At 46.3% G+C, this 20,184-nt stretch overlaps 1 protein-coding gene across 1 annotated transcript in view; it reads right to left on the minus strand.

Moving 5' to 3' along the window:
- The window catches only part of LOC129507641 (immunoglobulin lambda-1 light chain-like), a 62,820-nt gene that overhangs the window by 31,645 nt on the left and 10,991 nt on the right, over positions 1-20,184 (minus strand). The window contains exon 3 of the mRNA XM_055322173.1: positions 6,648-6,652. Within this exon, the coding sequence (XP_055178148.1) occupies positions 6,648-6,652 (5 nt within the window). The remainder of the gene's footprint in view (positions 1-6,647; positions 6,653-20,184) is intronic.

Here is a 20,184-nt window from a genome sequence, read left to right on the forward strand (position 1 = left end):
TGTAAACATTTTCAAAACTCTAGAAATTAGGAAGCAAAAATTTAAATTAGGTGCAATCCCATCAGCCAGAGACACATTATTGACATTTTTCTATATTTTCAGAAAGAGTTTTGAAAAATGCACACACACTTTAAAAACCCAATTTCAGAAATAGAGTTTTGGAGGTTTTGTGTAAGATTCCTTATGATAGATGTTCTATACTGTATTTGGTCACATCCTTTCTGCTGGATATTTAGGTTATTTCCAGTTTTCTCCTACCATTACTAATGTTGAGAATTTACTATACTGTTGAAACTATGTTGAACTAGCCATTCTTATTTGTAAGTCTTTGGTTATATCTTTGATTATTCCCTTCTACTCTCATCACCCCATGAATTCCTAGATGTGGAATTACACAACTTAAATAAATATACTTTAAAATATATATATACTTTTAAAAATGATTTGCTGCATGTTTTTAAGATGGTTGTACATTTCAGACTCCTATAGACAGTCTATGAGAATGCCATTCCTCTCTGGTCAAACTCTGGTACTTGCTAATTTTATAGGAGACCTTGGTATCTGGTTCTTCCTCCTCATCCCCAAGGCGCAAGCTTTGGGCCATTGTCTGTCCTTGGTCCTCTAATCTGGCCTCACACCAGTCTCCTATTTGAAAACGGTTTTTCAAATACAAATCTGACAGTCTGCTACTTAAGTCCCTGAACAGCTCCTCTGGATCTCAAGATCAAGGACATAGCACATAAGACACAGCACGGCGCACAGCATAGCGTGTACAAACACTCTCCCAGCAGCTCCCCAGGGATCTCCCTGAAGTGCCTGGGCTGCTCCTCTTAGCCCAGGCTGCTCCCAGGGCCCCACCAGTCAGATCAGTTTGATCTGTCCCAGCCCCTGGACATCACCCCTTTGGTGCAGGCCAGCCCTTTTTGGGTCCCTAGACCTGGCCCCTATAAATATTTATGAATGAGTGGCAGGGAGGACATCCTTGAGAGAGTCTCAGCCAAGCCCTTGCTCCCATCTCTAAATGCCTTGCAGACCACCTCTACTATTGCACCATTTTATTCCCACACAGGACATGCTGATGAGATCACAGCGTTCAGTTCTCTGACTTCTTATAGTCTTGAGACTGTGCCGCTGTGCTGCGTGACCTTGGGGAGGTCAACCTACCTCTCTGGACCTCTATCTTACTCTGCAAGATGGGGATAACACCAGGATCTGACTTGCATGGCCACAGAGAGAAATGTTCTGCCCTTAAAACAATTAGTACTGGCTGGACACATCTTGCTCCTGCCTCCGTGTTTCGGCCTTACCCAGAGGACAAGGGTGAGGCAAAGGTGGCACTAGTGCAAAATGTAAGAGATGCCAGAAATGCAATCATCAAGATAAATAATATTTTCATACAGTATTCAAAGCTAAAAATCCGTGCAAAAAAATATCCACGCAGGACAAATATCAACACGTTAAACACAGCCAGTGTCTGCCCAGGCCCCTTCTCTCTGGCTGATTCTTCCTTCACCCCCTACTTCCCTTCACCGCTGCTCTCTTCTTGGATGCCCACTCCTGGCTCCCCACTCAGGGAACTCCATATATTCCCACCATGACTCACTTGGCTCCTTACCTATCTCATAGGCTTCGAAAGCTGGACATGCGCCTCCTCCCTGCTAGGGCTCTGCTCGGTGGTGCTGCGTTGGGGACAGAGGGCCATGGGCACCCACGGCCAGGCTCAGCTGCAATAGGGGTTCTGCTCCAACAGGGGCCTCACAGCCCACCAGGGCCTCATATGCTCTCAGGGTGGAAGCTCGGCTTGAACTTTCTGGAGAGGGCCCGGTGCCTCTTGTTGGCAGTGGCTTCCCAGTGTGCCTGGCCCAGATGGCCCTGTCCTCTGCCTGGGCCTTCTCTGGTCCCTGCACCCAGTGCCCAGCCCTCTCCAGAGCCCATGGCTGTTACTCCTGGGGAGCTCCCTCAGAGTGACATCTGCCAACTGCCCTGCTGTGGTCAAGTCCTGGGCCCCACCTCCTTCCCCTGAAGCCTGACCATAGTCCCCGCCCCTGGGGCCCCGGGCTGGGCATACCTGACCTGCCTTATTTCCCTATTATTCCCCAAGGGTGTCCCAGATCTGTGGAGCGTCTCCCTGGGGCCTGAAGCGGCCTGATTCCTTGGGGTGGAGCTCCAAGAGAGGCTAGGGCTCCTCTTCTGCCCAATACCCCCAGGCTGGGTCCTTGCATGCTCCACTTCCTTGGTGAGTTTGGTCAAGACTGGCTGGTTCCCCTGCGGTCATCTCAGCTTCTCAGCTGGGCAAGGGCCCTGCAGGGAGTGATTCTACATCCCTCACTCAAGCAGGCTCAAGAATGTTGAAACTTTGCATATCTAGGTGACTTCTGGGCCTTAGTTCCCTCATCTGTAAAATGGACACAGTTCTTCTGCAGCAGGGCTGTCATGAAGATGAATGAGATCATGTGAATGCTAAGACCCGGATATAGCAGGTGTTGAATGATTGCCCATTCCCTTTCTACCTTCCTCGGACTTTGGACTTTAGAACAACTGCTGGTGTGTCCTGGGGCTAGTGTGCCTGTTTTACAGGTGAGAAGACTAAGGTCCAGAGAAATGAATGCAGGGGCCAACGTTATTCTGGGAGTGGGCGTCAGGGTGTGTGAGAATCTAGGAGGGATGCAGCAGCCCTCTGTCCACCTGGAAGGCTCGTGCTTTGCTTGCAAGAGAGCCAAGGTTTGGGTTCTTTTAGGCAGGGATGCAGGAGAGATGGGCTGCACAGGTGCTTTGGCTTGAGGTCTGTTGGAAAGGCCAGGAATATAATAAATAGGTAATGCAGTAAGACTGATGCAGACAATGGGGCCGGCTGCTGGCTGGGCTGAGATTGTCTTGCCCATTTGAAAATGAGAAAATTGATGTTCAAGCAGGCTCTATGCAGAAACCTGAACCTGGCGCAGCTCCAGAACATGCTTTGTTGATGACGACCCCACTCTCCAGGCCTGGCAAAGTCACCGCTCAGTGCAGAACAGGTGGCAGGATCCCGCCTGTCAACCAGCACCTCCCCTCTTGCTTTTCACTTGTCTTTTTTGGTGCAAAGTCTTTCATGCACCTGCTCAAGTGCAGGTCTGCAGTCACATAGGGCCTCTTGTTTCTGTGTCTAAAAGAAGCGTCCAAGGGCCTGCCAAAGTAACTTTCCTGGAACGTCCATTTAAGAGCTGTCTGGCCCATGTTTTTTTTTTTTTTAAAGATTTTATTTATTTATTCATGAGAGACACGGGGGGGGGGAGAGAGAGAGAGAGAGAGAGAGAGATAAGAGAGAGGCAGAGACATAGGCAGAGGGAGAAGCAGGCTCCATGCAGGGAGCCTTACCTAGGACTCGATCCTGGGTCTCCAGGATCAGGCCCTGGGCTGAAGGTGGCGCCAAACTGCTGAGCCACCCTGGCTGCCCCTGGCCCATGTTTTGAGTCAGGCACTCCTTAACTTTCCTGCTACATTTGGCAAAGATCATCCTTTCCATGGGATGAAGCCCATGCTTGCCTCTGACCTTGGGTTCCTGGTACCTTGGGGCCTGGAGCAGGGTGAGCCCCAGGGGTGTAGGCTGAAGCTGTTCCATCCCAGCACCCCTGTGTGAGTGTGACATGCACCTGCTATCTAGGGCCTAGAAGCTGTGGTTCTCTGGGGGATAGCCTCAGCTGTTAGGAAGAAGAAGGGGCTGTCCCTAAAGGCAGCATCTCAGCTGTACCCCCTTTCCTACTGCTGCACCTGCCACAGCCTCTGGGCAGCCACTGCTGCAGACCACATCCTCTTGTGGTGGCTGCGGTCAGAAATCTGGGTCTGGCTTGTTAACTGGGGACCCCAGAGGGATGAGCTGGGTCTTCCCAGTTGGTGTAGCTGCAGCTCCGGCCCACTCAGTCCTGCCCTTCACCCCTCCCTGGATTGAGATTTGCCAAGGGTGAATCTGGCTCGGCCAGGGGAACCCCAGTGCAGCTGTCCTGGTAGGCCCCCTGCTGAGGGGCCCCATCTCCTCTGTGCCCTGCCCCAGCTCTTCTCTCATGGAGTGGAAGGGGTGCATCTCTATCCAATTACTTCAGCCCTGCTTCCCATGTCAGAGGGTGTCCCCAGCCTCCTGCTGGTCAGTCTCCTGCCCACTCTGTACTCCACAGACCATAGAGACTGCCTGCATCGGAATCTGCCCAGCTCCTTTCTCCCCTCCACCCTAAACTCAAGCTAGCTGGGCCTTTTCATCTCACTGTTGTGCCTGATGTGTGTGTGTGTGTGTGTGTGTGTGTGTGTGTGTCTGGGGATGTGACAAAGGTTCTGGAATCTCAGAACATTCAGAGTCAAGGTCTGGCTCTGTAGCTTCTGAGTCCCCCTCTGAGGGCTTCCCATGAACCCTGAAGACCTCTGCCTCCCTGGTGATCCTGAGGGTGCAGCCTTCCCTCCCCAGCTCTCCTCCAGCAAATGGAAAGAGAATTATATGCTTCTGCAGATGTCACAGACTCACTGCCCTGGTGGGGACCTTCTAGCTCCCTCAACTGATGAATAAACTGAAGCACAGAGAGAGAGAGAGAGTTTCTTTCCTAAAACACACAGCAATTTGGTTAAAGACTGTGTTCTGGGACTTACCAGTACCAGTCAGAGACCTGGGAGGATCAGTCTTTTTTTTCATTTTTATTTTTTATTGCTAATGAGGTGTGGCCAGTCTGGAACTGATGGGTGGGACCGGGGGGTGGGGGTGGGGTGCTTCAGAACATTTCAGTGACTTAACCTCTAAGGTTCCCAATCCAACCGCCTGGAGTGCACCCCAAGAGGACAGTCCAATAGGGGGCAGCAAAGACCAGCAATAGAAGGAGGCTGAACCCCAGAAAAGGCTGGAGCTCAGGAAGGGTAGGCCGGAGGCCAGGGAAAGGTTCCAGCCAAGGGAGCAGGTGGGAGGATGCTGAGTCCGACTCTGGTTCGCACCTTCCTCGGTGTCCACCTCATTCCTGGAATCACCGCCTGCGGGGAGGCGAGGGAAGCGAGTCACTCCAGAGTAGGGTGGGATCCTGACCTGACTTACATTTTTGATGTTCTCATCATCACAGTATTTTTCTGCATTCATTGCGATTTCCATAAATATTGCATTAGATATTATTTATCTTGATTACTGAGTTTTGGGGTCCTCCATTATATTTTACATGCAATGACAGTGTCTTACTCTGCTCACACTGGTTGTGTGCCTGGAACTCCAGGAAACTGTGGAGCAGGTGGGAGTTAAACAGGGGAACGGAGTTCTGGTGGGCTTTGCCAACACCCTGAGGTTCCGGCCTCACCTCACCAGATGGGTTGATCTTTGCATAGTGAAGCCCTGTTTTCCAGGCCCTTTCCAAAGTCAGATTGATACCTGGGAGGGGAACACCACCATGGCAAGGACCTGCGTGGCAAGTGTGGCTTGGTAGCAGGCACAGCTCCTCAACTGTTCCACCAGGAACAATCATCCTAGCAGGTTCTCATCTGGACAGCACATGTCCTTAGAGGGTGGTGCAGTCTCCTTTATTACAGCCACAGCAAGCGCTCCCTCCTGATGGCTACCAATACTAATGTGATTTATATTTGATTCAGACCTCAATATTCCCTAAAGCCCACACATCCTCACGTTTACTTATAACTATATTATATGTGACATAACATCATAGCTATTGCATTGTATGTTGCAAATTACATATTAACAAATAGCTTAATGTCCTATTTTGTTTATAAAAAGTTACTATAAAATAGATGATCGTCACCATGACCAAGTACGATTTATCCTCAGGACACAAGGCTGGTTCAACACTCGTAAAACAATCAATGTGATTCATCATATCAGCAAGAGAAAACCCAAGAACCATATGATCCTCTCATTAGATGCAGAGAAAGCATTTGACAAAATACAGCATCCATTCCTGATCAAAACTCTTCAGAGTGTAGGGATAGAGGGAACTTTCCTCAACATCTTAAAAGCCATCTACAAAAAGCCCACAGCAAATATCATTCTCAATGGGGAAGCACTGGGAGCCTTTCCCCTAAGATCAGAACAGGGATGTCCACTCTCACCACTGCTATTCAATATAGTACTGGAAGTCCTCGCCTCAGCAATCGGACAACAAAAAGACATTAAAGGCATTCAAATTGGCAAAGAAGAAGTCAAACACTCCCTCTTCACCGATGACATGACACTGTACATAGAAAACCCCAAGATTACTAGAACTCATATAGCAATTTGGTAGCGTGGCAGGATACACAATCAATGCCCAGAAATCAGTGGCATTTCTATACACTAACAATGAGACTGAAGAAAGAGAAATTAAGGAGTCAATCCCATTTACAATTGCACCCAAAAGCATAAGATACCTAGGAATAAACCTAACCAAAGAGGTAAAGGATCTATACCCTGAAAACTATAGAACACTTCTGAAAGAAATTGAGGAAGACACAAAGACATGGAAAAATATTCCATGCTCATGGATTGGCAGAATTAATATTGTGAAAATGTCAATGTTACCCAGGGCAATTTACATGTTTAATGCAATCCCTATCAAAATACCATGGACTTTCTTCAGAGACTTAGAACAAATTATTTTAAGATTTGTGTGGAATCAGAAAAGACCCCGAATAGCCAGGGGAATTTTAAAAAAGAAAACCATAGCTGGGGGCATCACAATGCCAGATTTCAGGTTGTACTACAAAGCTGTGGTCATCAAGACAGTGTGGTACTGGCACAAAAACAGACACATAGATCAATGGAACAGAATAGAGAACCCAGAAGTGGACCCTGAACTTTATGGTTAAGTAATATTCGATAAAGGAGGAAAGACGATCCACTGGAAGAAAGACAGACTCTTCAATAAATGGTGCTGGGAAAATTGGACATGCACATGCAGAAGAATGAAACTAGACCACTCTCTTGCACCATACACAAAGATAAACTCAAAATGGATGAAAGATCTAAATGTGAGACAAGATTCCATCAAAATCCTAGAGGAGAACACAGGCAACACCCTTTTTGAACTCGGCCACAGTAACTTCTTGCAAGATACATCCACGAAAGCAAAAGAAACAAAAGCAAAAATGAACTATTGGGACTTCATCAAGATAAGAAGCTTTTGCACAGCAAAGGATACAGTCAACAAAACTCAAAGACAACCTACAGAATGGGAGAAGATATTTGCAAATGACGTATCAGATAAAGGGCTAGTTTCCAAGATCTATAAAGAACTTCTTAAACTCAACACTAAAGAAACAAACAATCCAGTCATGAAATGGGCAAAAGACATGAAGAGAAATCTCACAGAGGAAGACATAGACATGGCCAACATGCACATGAGAAAATGCTCTGCATCACTTGCCATCAGGGAAATACAAATCAAAACCACCATGAGGTACCACCTCACACCAGTGAGAATGGGGAAAATTAACAAGGCAAATTAACCAGAAATATTGGAGAGGATGTGGAGAAAGGGGAACCCTCCTGCACTGTTGGTGGGAATGTGAACTGGTGCAGCCGCTCTGGAAAACTGTGTGGAGGTTCTTCAAAGAGTTAAAAATAGACCTGCCCTACGACCCAGCAATTGCACTGTTGGGGATTTACCCCAAAGAAACAGATGCAATGAAACGCCGGGACACCTGCACCCCGATGTTTCTGGCAGCCATGTCCACAATAGCCAAACTGTGGAAGGAGCCTCGGTGTCCATCGAAAGATGAATGGATAAAGAAGATGTGGTTTATGTATACAATGGAATATTACTCAGCCACTAGAAATGACAAATACCCACCATTTGCTTCGACGTGGATGGACCTGGAGGGTATTATGCTGAGTGAAGTAAGTCAATCGGAGAAGGACAAACAGTGTATGTTCTCATTCATTTGGGGAATATTCATAATAGTGAAAGGTAATATAAGGGAAGGGAGAAGAAATGTGTAGGAAATATCAGAAAGGGAGACAGAACATAAAGAGTCCTAACTGGGAAATGAACTAGGGGTGGTGGAAGCGGAGGATGGCGATGGGTGGGGGTGAATGGGTGACGGGCACTGAGTGGGGTACTTGACAGGATGAGCACTGGGTGTTATTCTGTATGTTGGCAAATTGAACACCAATAAAAAATAAATTTATTATAAAAAATAAAATATAATAGATGATCATATAAAATCGACATTATTTTATTGCTTGACCATGTCTCCAGACACATCCTCTAGTTTTAAGTGATTTTATAATATTCCCCCAATTACCCACTCAGAGGTTTACTCGTGCTGACAAATAGATCCAGACCGATACTACCAGAAGCACATCGAATAGTATCGTTGATAGTGAGAACTGGCTTTACCAATTAGATTATACAGTGTGGCTTCTCCCTAGATTGAATGATTCAGATTGGCAGCCCCAGATTTTGGAGAAAAAAAATATACTTAAAGCACATGAGAAGATGAAAGTATGTTTCTAAAAAAAAATACTGTATTTGCAAAGATGCATGATGATTACAAGCATTTTAATTTTTTCTCAGTCTTTTAAACTCTGTCACACACAAAGTGTCTTTTAGTTAGTTCTGGTCAAGTTCCTTGGTGCATGTCCCTGATATGAAATTAGGAAAGTGGATGACAAATGGCTGGGAGACAGCTCTGTGCAGATGGCCCCTTCTCCCCTGGAAGCTGATTCTGGGATGGGGTCAGACTGCAGGAGGTTTAGGGGGAGAGTGACTGGGACCAACTCGTGTACAAGGGATGGATGGGAAGCAGGGTGGACAGAAGAAGGAGTCAGCTATAGTGGAGCTTTGCTGCTGGGATGGCCCTTCTGAGCTTCTCCAGGTGGGCTGAGAGGCTGGGCCTTCAGACTCATAATGATCAACCTTTGGAGGCCCGCTGCCCAGGGCAGGACCATGACTTGGCTCCAGGTGGCTCTCTTCATCAAGGTTGCTGACAGATGAAGTCAGGGCTGTCTGTGGGCACCTTTCCCAGCAGATGGGGCAATAAGCCCTTCATTCCAGAAAGGGTCTGGTGGTGCATCAAACGGTCTACCAGTTCAAGTCCTCTTGAAGTCAGGTGGTTTCCCATTCTCTGCTTTCAGAAAAATTAAAAGAATATGAAATAGAGCTGCCAGTTGATAGGTCATTGAAAAAAATAATTTTTCACAATCAGCCACTAATGATTTTTGGCATATAGGTAGGAAGAAGCTCAGATCTGTGAGTGAAATTGTATCACAAATCTTCTGTTTATGGGGACAAAGTTTCTTCGAGTTGCATATAAAAATGGAAGCCAGAACAGAAGAGATGCAGGGCCCTGCTTCATTTTAGCAGGACATTATATTCATCTATGGATCCACGTATCAACTCTACTTAATGATTATCTACGTGAAGTTTAATGTTTATGTTGTTTTGATCACATATTGCTATGAATAATTATGATGCAAACCCAGTGTGGCAGAAAAGAATTTAACGCTCAAGATTACAGGCTATGAAAGTAAATTTTAGGGACACCAGGGTGGCTCAGTGGTTGAACGTCTGCCTTTGGCTCAGGTCGTAATCCCAGGGTCCTGGGATCGAATCCTGCATCTGGTTCCCAACAGAGCACCTGCTTCTCCCTCTGCCTGTGTTTTTGCCTTTCTCTCTCTGTGTCTTTCATGAATACGTAAGTAAAATCTTGAGAAAAAATAAACTAAGTTTTATTTTTTTTTATAAATTAATTTTTATTGGTGTTCAATTTACCAACATACAGAATAACACCCAGTGCTCATCCCGTCAAGTGTCCCCCTCCGTGCCCGTCACCCATTCACCCCCACCCCCCGCCCTCCTCCCCTTCCACCACCCCTAGTTCATTTCCCAGAGTTAGAAGTCTTTATGTTCTGTGTCCCTTTCTGATATCTCCCACACATTTCTTCTCCCTTCCCTTATATTCCCCTTCACTATTATTCATATTCCCCAAATGAGTGAGAACATACACTGTTTGTCCTTCTCCGATTGACTTACTTCACTCAGCATAATACCCTCCAGTTCCATCCACGTTGAAGCAAATGGTGGGTATTTGTCGTTTCTAATGGCTGAGGAATATTCCATTGTATACATAAACCACATCTTCTTTATCCATTCATCTTTCGATGGACACCGAGGCTCCTTCCACAGTTTGGCTATTGTGGACATGGCTGCTAGAAACATCGGGGTGCAGGTGTCCCGGCGTTTCATTGCATCTGAATCTTTGGGGTAAATCCCTAACAGTGCAATTGCTGGGTCGTAGGGCAGGTCTATTTTTAACTCTTTGAGGAACCTCCACACAGTTTTCCAGAGTGGCTGCACCAGTTCACATTCCCACCAACAGTGTAAGAGGGTTCCCTTTTCTCCGCATCCTCTCCAACATTTGTTGTTTCCTGCCTTGTTAATTTTCCCCATTCTCACTGGTGTGAGGTGGTATCTCATTGTGGTTTTGATTTGTATTTCCCTGATGGCAAGTGATGCAGAGCATTTTCTCATGTGCATGTTGGCCATGTCTATGTCTTCCTCTGTGAGATTTCTCTTCATGTCTTTTGCCCATTTCATGATTGGATTGTTTGTTTCTTTGGTGTTGAGTTTAAGAAGTTCTTTATAGATTTTGGAAACTAGCCCTTTATCTGATATGTTATTTGCAAATATCTTCTCCCATTCTGTAGGTTGTCTTTGAGTTTTGTTGACTGTATCCTTTGCTGTGCAAAAGCTTCTTATCTTGATGAAGTCCCAATAGTTCATTTTTGCTTTTGTTTCTTTTGTTTTCGTGGATGTATCTTGCAAGAAGTTACTGTGGCCAAGTTCAAAAAGGGTGTTGCCTGTGTTCTCCTCTAGGATTTTGATGGAGTCTTGTCTCACATTTAAATCTTTCATCCATTTTGAGTTTATCTTTGTGTATGGTGCAAGAGAGTGGTCTAGTTTCATTCTTCTGCATGTGGATGTCCAATTTTCCCAGCACCATTTATTGAAGAGACTGTCTTTCTTCCAGTGGATCGTCTTTCCTCCTTTGTCGAATATTAGTTGACCATAAAGTTCAGGGTCCACTTCTGGGTTCTCTATTCTGTTCCATTGATCTATGTGTCTGTTTTTGTGCCAGTACCACACTGTCTTGATGACCACAGCTTTGTAGTACAACCTGAAATCTGGCATTGTGATGCCCCCAGCTATGGTTTTCTTTTTTAAAATTCCCCTGGCTATTCGGGGTCTTTTCTGATTCCACACAAATCTTAAAATAATTTGTTCTAAGTCTCTGAAGAAAGTCCATGGTATTTTGATAGGGATTGCATTGAACGTGTAAATTGCCCTGGGTAGCATTGACATTTTCACAATATTAATTCTGCCAATCCATGAGCATGGAATATTTTTCCATCTCTTTGTGTCTTCCTCAATTTCTTTCAGAAGTGTTCTATAGTTTTTAGGGTATAGATCCTTTACCTCTTTGGTTAGGTTTATTCCTAGGTATCTTATGCTTTTGGGTGCAATTGTAAATGGGATTGACTCCTTAATTTCTCTTTCTTCAGTCTCATTGTTAGTGTATAGGAATGCCATTGATTTCTGGGCATTGATTTTGTATCCTGCCACGCTACCAAATTGCTGTATGAGTTCTAGCAATCTTGGGGTGGAGGCTTTTGGGTTTTCTATGTAGAGTATCATGTCATCGGCGAAGAGGGAGAGTTTGACTTCTTCTTTGCCAATTTGAATGCCTTTAATGTCTTTTTGTTGTCTGATTGCTGAGGCTAGGACTTCCAATACTATGTTGAATAGCAGTGGTGAGAGTGGACATCCCTGTCTTGTTCCTGATCTTAGGGGAAAGGCTCCCAGTGCTTCCCCATTGAGAATGATATTTGCTGTGGGCTTTTCGTAGATGGCTTTTAAGATATCGAGGAAAGTTCCCTCTATCCCTACACTCTGAAGAGTTTTGATCAGGAATGGATGCTGTATTTTGTCAAATGCTTTCTCTGCATCTAATGAGAGGATCATATGGTTCTTGGTTTTTCTCTTGCTGATATGATGAATCACATTGATTGTTTTACGAGTGTTGAACCAGCCTTGTGTCCCGGGGATAAATCCTACTTGGTCATGGTGAATAATTTTCTTAATGTGTTGTTGGATCCTATTGGCTAGTATCTTGTTGAAATTTTTGCATCCATGTTCATCAGGGATATTGGTCTGTAATTCTCCTTTTTGGTGGGGTCTTTGTCTGGTTTTGGAATTAAGGTGATGCTGGCCTCATAGAATGAATTTGGAAGTACTCCATCTCTTTCTATCTTTCCAAACAGCTTTAGTAGAATAGGTATGATTTCTTCTTTAAACGTTTGATAGAATTCCCCTGGGAAGCCATCTGGCCCTGGACTCTTGTGTCTTGGGAGGTTTTTGATGACTTCTTCAATTTCCTCCCTGGTTATTGGCCTGTTCAGGTTTTCTATTTCTTCCTGCTCCAGTTTTGGTAGTTTGTGGCTTTCCAGGAATGCGTCCATTTCTTCTAGATTGCCTAATTTATTGGCGTAGAGCTGTTCATAATATGTTTTTAAAATCGTTTGTATTTCCTTGGTGTTGGTAGTGATCTCTCCTTTCTCATTCATGATTTTATTAATTTGAGTCTTCTCTCTCTTCTTTTTAATAAGGTTGGCTAATGGTTTATCTATCTTATTAATTCTTTCAAAGAACCAACTCCTGGTTCTATTGATCTGTTCCACAGTTCTTCTGGTCTCAATTTCGTTGATTTCTGCTCGAATTTTAATTAACTCTCTTCTTCTGCTGGGCGTCGGGTCGATTTGCTGCTTCTTCTCTAGCTCCTTTATGTGTAAGGTTAGCTTTTGTATTTGAGTTCTTTCCAGTTTTTGAATGGATGCTTGTATTGCGATGTATTTCCCCCTCAGGACTGCTTTTGCTGCATCCCAAAGATTTTGAACAGTTGTATCTTCATTCTCATTAGTTTCCATGAATCTTTTTAATTCTTCCTTAATTTCCTGGTTGACCCTTTTATCTTTTAGCAGGATGGTCCTTAACCTCCACGTGTTTGAGGTCCTTCCAAACTTCTTCTTGTGATTGAGTTCTAATTTCAAGGCGTTATGGTCTGAGAATATGCAGGGGACGATCCCAATCTTTTGGTATCGGTTCAGACCCGATTTGTGACCCAGTATGTGGTCTATTCTGGAAAAAGTTCCATGTGCACTTGAGAAGAATGTGTATTCAGTTGAGTTTGGATGTAAAGTTCTGTAGATATCTGTGAAATCTATCTGGTCCAGTGTATCATTTAAAGCTCTCGTTTCTTTGGAGATGTTGTGTTTAGAAGACCTATCAAGGGTAGAGAGAGCTAGATTGAAGTCACCAAGTATAAGTGTATTATTATCTAAGTATTTCTTTACTTTGGTTAATAATTCGTTTAAGTATTTGGCAGCTCCCACATTCGGGGCATATATATTGAGGATTGTTAAGTCCTCTTGTTGGATAGATCCTTTAAGTATGATATAGTGTCCCTCTTCGTCTCTCACTACTGTCTTCGGAGTGAATTTTAGTTTATCTGATATAAGGATGGCTACCCCTGCTTTCTTTTGAGAACCATTTGAATGGTAAATGGTTCTCCAACCTTTTATTTTCAGGTTGTAGGTGTCCTTCTGTCTAAAATGAGTCTCTTGTAGACAGCAAATAGATGGGTCCTGCTTTTTTATCCAGTCTGAAACCCTGCGCCTTTTGATGGGGTCATTAAGCCCGTTCACGTTCAGAGTTACTATTGACAGATATGAGTTTAGTGTCATCATGATATCTATTTAGTCCTTGTTTTTGTGGATTGTTCCACTGAACTTCTTCTTAAAGGGGAATTTTAAGAGTCCCCCTTAAAATTTCTTGCAGAGCTGGTTTGGAGGTCACATATTCTTTCAGTTCCTGCCTGTCTTGGAAGCTCTTTATCTCTCCTTCCATTTTGAATGAGAGCCTTGCTGGATAAAGTATTCTTGGTTGCATGTTCTTCTCATTTAGGACCCTGAATATATCCTGCCAGCCCTTTCTGGCCTGCCACGTCTCTGTGGAGAGGTCTGCTGTTACCCTAATATTCCTCCCCATGAAAGTCAGGGACTTCTTGTCTCTTGCTGCTTTAAGGATCTTCTCTTTATCTTTGGAATTTGCAAGCTTCACTATTAGATGTCGAGGTGTTGAACGGTTTTTATTGATTTTAGGGGGGGATCTCTCTATTTCCTGGATCTGAATGCCTGTTTCCCTTCCCAGATTGGGAAAGTTTTCAGCTAGGATTTGTTCAAATACATATTCTGGCCCTCTGTCCCTTTCGGCGCCCTCGGGAACCCCAATTAAACGTAGGTTTTTCTTCCTTAGGGTGTCATTTATTTCCCTTAATCTGTCTTCATGGTCCTTTAATTGTTTGTCTCTTTTTTCCTCAGTTTCCCTCTTTGCCATTAACTTGTCTTCTATGTCACTCACTCGTTCTTCCACCTCGTTAACCCTCGTCGTTAGGACTTCTAGTTTGGATTGCATCTCATTCAGTTGATTTTTAATTTCTGCCTGATTGGATCTAAATTCTGCAGTCATGAAGTCTCGTGAGTCCTTAATGCTTTTTTCTAGAGCCACCAGTAGCTGTATAATAGTGCTTCTGAATTGGCTTTCTGACATTGAATTGTAATCCAGATTTTGTAGCTCTGTGGGAGAGAGGGCTGTTTCTGATTCTTTCTTTTGAGGTGAGGTTTTCCTTCTAGTCATTTTGCTCAGTGCGGAGTGGCCAAAAACAAGTTGTATTGGGAAAAGGAGAGAAAGAGAGAGAAGGAAAGAAAAGAGAAAAAGAAAAAAGAAAAAGAAAAGAAAAAGGAAAGAAGAGAAGAAAAAGGGAAAGAAAAAGAAAGAAAGGTGAAAAAAAAAGGGGGTGGGGGAAGCAATCAGAAATCAAAAAGAAAAGAAAAAAGAAAAAAGAAAAAAAAAACACGGGGGAGTATTTCTGTAGACTTTAAGTCCCTTGACTTCCCCTGGAACTGGTCCGTCCAGCTGGTCTTCTGGGGGAGGGGCCTGTTGCGCTGATTTTCAGGTGTTAGCACTTGGGGGAGCTGCTCTGCCCCTGCCTGCTGCAGGGCTCAGCGGGGGTTGTTTACCCCGGCAGGCCCCAGGAGGAACAGCAGCAGTTGCTATGGCAACTCTGGAAGCCTGGATTCAGCCTCCGCAGGAACTACGGGGCTCGGCTCTCGCGTTCTCCGTCCGCAGGGCCTGGAGGCTCCGGGGCGGGGCCGCTGATCTGCTCAGCTCGGGGCAGGAGCGTCCTCGCTGTCCTGGGCCCTCCCGGCCTCTGCCTGTCCCGGGGGAGGCCGGATCCTGGGCTGTGTCCCGGCGCCCTGTGCTCCGGGGCCTGCGCTGTGGATTCGCGCTCCCGCCCCGCAGCCCCCTCCCTGGAGCCGCTCCCGAGCCCCTCCGAGCTGCTCCGGTGCGTGCTGCAGCCCTTAGGGAGCTCGGAGCACTCTCCCTGCGCTCGCAGGTGTCTGTTAGTGTCCCCGGGAGCCCGAGGGCATCCCCGCCCTCCTGGGTCCTGCTCCAACTCCCTGCGAGCCCCTTTCCGCCCGCCCGGGAAGGTTGGTGCAGCTCCTGCTCCTCCGGGACGGGGCTCTCCTGTCCTGGGGACACTCGCCCCGGCCTCAGCCCGGCTCCTCGCGGGCCCCTCCCCCTCGGAGGCCTTTTGTTCCTTTATTTCTCTTTCCCCGTCTTCCTACCTTGATAGAAGCGCGGACTCTTCTCACTGTAGCATTCCAGCTGGTCTCTCTTTACATCTCAGGCCGAATTCGTAGATTTTCAGGATGGTTTGAAGGTTATCTAGGTAATTTGGTGGGGACAGGTGATTTGGGGACCCTGCTCTTCCGCCATCTTGCCCCTCCCCCCTAAACTAAGTTTTAGAATGTAAATTTAATGTATATTTCTAGGACTGAGATGTACGGGAGGACAATGGATAAAAGATTTTGAGGCCTAAAACGGTATAAATGGATGGAAAATTTCTAAATGTTAGAGAAGAATTTTAAAAAAGAGTGGGCATCCAATCACAATGTTACTCACTTCCGTTCTATATATGTAAAGCGTGTCGTCAATGTTTGATACACCTCTGATGAAACTTTACATATCAACTTACAAAGCAGCAGGGAGTGTGAACCCAGATTCTCTTGGGGGTGGGTGGGCTGTGGTGCCGAGCGCCCAGCTGTGGACCCCGTCCTTCTCGCCTGAGGAGGTTCTTCTCAATGCATAAACGTCCAGGCTCTCTGTGCAGAGTGATCACATAAACTAACAGGCAGAAGGGCCTCCGCGAATTAGGGTCCAGCTAGGAGCTAACTCCAGGGATCACTCCTGGGAGAAGTGAGTGAGGAGCTAAGACCAGAGAGGGGACAATGTTCAGCTAGTAGGGGGACCTCTGGACCCACAAGGTGCTGACCACAGCCTCTGTGACTCATAAAAGTACCCCCGCCAGCTGCCATTTCTCAGCAGGGTAAATGGAGGCCCTGAGAGGGCAACCTGCTAGAGTCTCCCCAGCCCTGGAGGGCCGGGACCAGGACCAGAGAGGATGGCTGACCCACTGGCCTACAGTTGCTCAGACAGCTGGTGAGAGTGAGCGTCAGGCCGGGGTAGGAGGGTTTGGGTCCCATTCCTCTATCTGCCTGTGTCTCTGTGAGTCACTGCCAGGTGCTCCAACTGCCATGGCTGGTGGCACAGTAATAGCCGCGTCCTCGCTGGGGGCCCACTAATGGTCAGGGTGGCTGTGTTCCCCGAGTTAGTGCCTGAGAATTGCTGAGAGAATCCTGAGGGCTGGGAGCAATCATCATCGATAAGCATCACGGGAGCCTGGCTTGGCTTCTGCTGGTACCAGTGAGCATTTTTTCTTCCAGAGTTGTCTCCCCCACAGGTGATCCTGGCCATCTGTCCCAGGGCCACTGACATAGACAGAGGTTGAGTCAGCTTGTTGGAAGCCATGGAACCTGCAAGAGAGGACATGAGAGGTGGGTTTCCAGCTGAGGGACTCTGCCTTCCTGGCCTGGCCTGAGCTCCAGGGATTCTCTTACTTAGCCCTCAAAACTGGCCCCTCCCATCAATCTCAGCCCAAGAGGCCCATGGGCCTGGATGGAGCCTTTGAGCCAATGTGAACCCCCGGGCCTTCTTCTCTGGGTAGGTGTAGCCCCTTAGAGCTCACACTGAGCCAGTGAGCACAGTGGGGTGCTTCACCCCTCCAGCCCCTCATCCTGTGGCAAGGTGAAGAGATCCTGTTCCCCACTGCAACAGGAGCTCAGAGTCAGGGTCAGGCTTGTCCGAAAGCCCAATGAGCCCAGGTGCAGCACCTATGTGGTGAGCCAGGAGGCTGAGAAGGAAGGGGTCCAGGCCATTGTGGAGGTGCCCTGATTCTGCTCCCAAGGCCTGAGACTGGGCAAAGTTCCTCCCAGGCCTCTCTTATCCCCTTGCAGGACAGACCTGCTGGTCATGCAAATCAGCCAGGGCTCAGGGGCTGCTGCTGAGGAACTTGTGGTTTCAGAGAAGAAACGGCTTAGCGTCAAGGGGCACAGAGAGGGGAGAAGTGTCCCTCGTAGTTTCCACCCTCAGCTCAGGGGATCCTCCTTCTCCTGGTGGTCACATAGTCATTGTGGTAATGCTGAGATAGTCCTGGGCACCCAGGACTTTCCTCTGTTCCATTCTGGCTCAGATGGGGGGTGGTTAATATCATCCAGGACTTCTAAGTGTCTCACCCAATGTTGTGTTGTGATAGAAGCCACATGGTCCGCCCCTAGTTTCAGCTTCAGAAACCTTTGTCTCCTCTGACACTCCCAGGCCCCAGGGTAGTCACCCTCCATGTCCCCACTCCAGGGAAATCCTGAGTACTTAGGGGCAGCATCTTACTGCAGACCGCAGTTTGTGAACTGTGAACACCTGAATCTGAATAAAGTTCCTCCCTTGCTAGGTGCACATATTAAAGGCCCATAGAGGTGCTGCAAGTACCTGCCCTTGGCCATGAGCTCCTGGTCAGGTAGGAGGCATCATTTCTCAGTATCTCTGATGTGTGTTGGGGGAGGGACACATATTGTGCTCAGAAGATAAGATTTGAGTAAAAGAGAATGAAATTTGGTTGTGAATTATATGAATACCTCATGTGAAATTAAAATTATATTTTTAATTTCATTGCTAGCAAAAATGCATTAAGCGATAAAAATAGTTAATGTAATTTATGAGGTTGAGTAATGGTTCCTGAATAACTGCTGTATCCTTGGAATGGGAAAAGAGAAAGGAAAAGGAAAAGAAAAAGAAAAAAAAAGAAAAAGTGTTTGGCATCAGCCCCCTAGAGAGGGAGGAAAGGAGGAAATTTTCCTTGTGGCTGGTTGGGAGGCTCTCAGAGCAAAGAGGGGTGGGTGGGAGGTGGGGGAGCTGGGGTGGGTGGGATATGTGTTCTCAGAGGTAGTGGGTTTTATAGACTTTCAAGAGGTTTGGCACCACTGGGGTGTGTGTAGGATATTGAAGTCCCAATACTGTGCCAGAGAAATGGGTAATTACTGCAAGATCTGGATCAGAATAGGAAGGAGCCAAAAGATTTTGTACATTAGTGTCAAACATGACACTCAAGAAGGAGGATGGATACCTTTTCCTTCAGATCTCAGGTCACGGTTTGCATGTTTGAAGCCATGATGCCAGGCCCGTTCCATCACCAGATGGCCAGCCAGGTGATCTCTGCTGCTCCTCTGGGCCATGGCAATCGCTGAGGGCCTCATGTCATGTCCTCTGGGATGCTGTATATGCTTTCAGTAGGTCATGCATTAGACCTGTGTGGTTTTGCTTCTCCCTGGTCAGGATTCATGGGTCTAGGAATTGGAGTGGAAATGGGAGTGACAGACTCACTCTTATCCCCAGTAAGCCACCAACAAAATGTTCCCTTCTCATCCCTGGCATTCTGTGCTCTGCTTAACTGTGCCCCACTGCTGGTTAAGAGTGTGCCATGGCCCTTCCTGGCTCCTCCTTGCAGTGGGGCACTGGGAAAGTAGGGGACACTGGCTGCCGTGATTCATGGCGACTACCAAGAGGGAATTGGTTTTCTACTACCCATCTGGGGTAAGCAGGTGTGTGTATGGATTCAGGAGATCCCCTAATATACCTGGGGCCGTGATTACAGTCATAAATTCACCACAAGCCAATTCGGCAGGTCTGATAATGGACAGATCTTCCAGAGTGAAGGTTTGGTGATCCCAACTGGCAGGAATGATGACAAGCTCAGGTATCTGCTGACGGCAAGGGCATATGGAGTGGCCAGTGAAGAAGGTAATTACAGACACCACAGTAACCACAATGTAGTAGCAGAAATGAGCCTGATGCAAGGAGCAAGTGTTTTTTTCCTTATGGTGACATGAATATGTTAGGATATATATTAATAATATGCTTTTGTTCTATTCTTCTATCTCATTCCATTATTGTCCAACATCAGATGAGTTAACACAGTTAACTTTATGTCTCAATATAGAAGTCATATGATATCAAATCAGTTGGGTCAAAAATAACTATCACTACAGACCACAGTATATTTTGTATCCTCTTGTGGGGAAAGGCTGAGCATGTTTGTAATTTTTCATTGGATAAAATGCATCATTTAGGTGGAAGCAAGGTTATCAATATTCTATTTAGTTAGGTTAGCTTGGATAGGGTGGATTTCACGTAGATGAGGGGTGGACCATGGGGGCTTATGAAGTGTCGATATTGACGGGCTGGCTGTATCCACAGAATTGTCCACAGAATTGTCCACATTTCTGGGTTGGGTGGGTTTAAAGAGAGAATCTTGTGCAAGATGTGGGGGGTAGATGTAAGGCAGCACTCATTGTGCATCTCCTGTGGTTGTGCATCTTCAGGCCACTTTGTAGAAGGAGGCAACTGTTTCAATGTCCCTCATTTGCTGTCAGGATGGATGTGACTCTCCAGCTGTCTGTCAGAACCCAGAGCACCTAGTGTGTCTGCTTCTTTTTTTTAAATAATAAATTTATTTTTTTATTGGTGTTCAATTTGCCAACATACAGAATAACACCCAGTGCTCGCCCTGTCAAGTGCCCCCCTCAGTGCCCGTCACCCATTCATTGTTTAAAAATACAAGGAATGAACTGATCTGTTGCTGATTTTGACACATGTAACGGGGTTTGGGAGGGGCCAAACCAGAGTTTGTGTGTATACAGTGGCCTCCTCAGTTCCCTGAGAACTGTGTCAGAGATGCCAGCCATCC

The sequence above is a fragment of the Nyctereutes procyonoides genome, unplaced genomic scaffold (genome assembly GCF_905146905.1).
Source record: "Nyctereutes procyonoides isolate TBG_1078 unplaced genomic scaffold, NYPRO_anot_genome, whole genome shotgun sequence".
Lineage (NCBI taxonomy): Eukaryota > Metazoa > Chordata > Mammalia > Carnivora > Canidae > Nyctereutes > Nyctereutes procyonoides.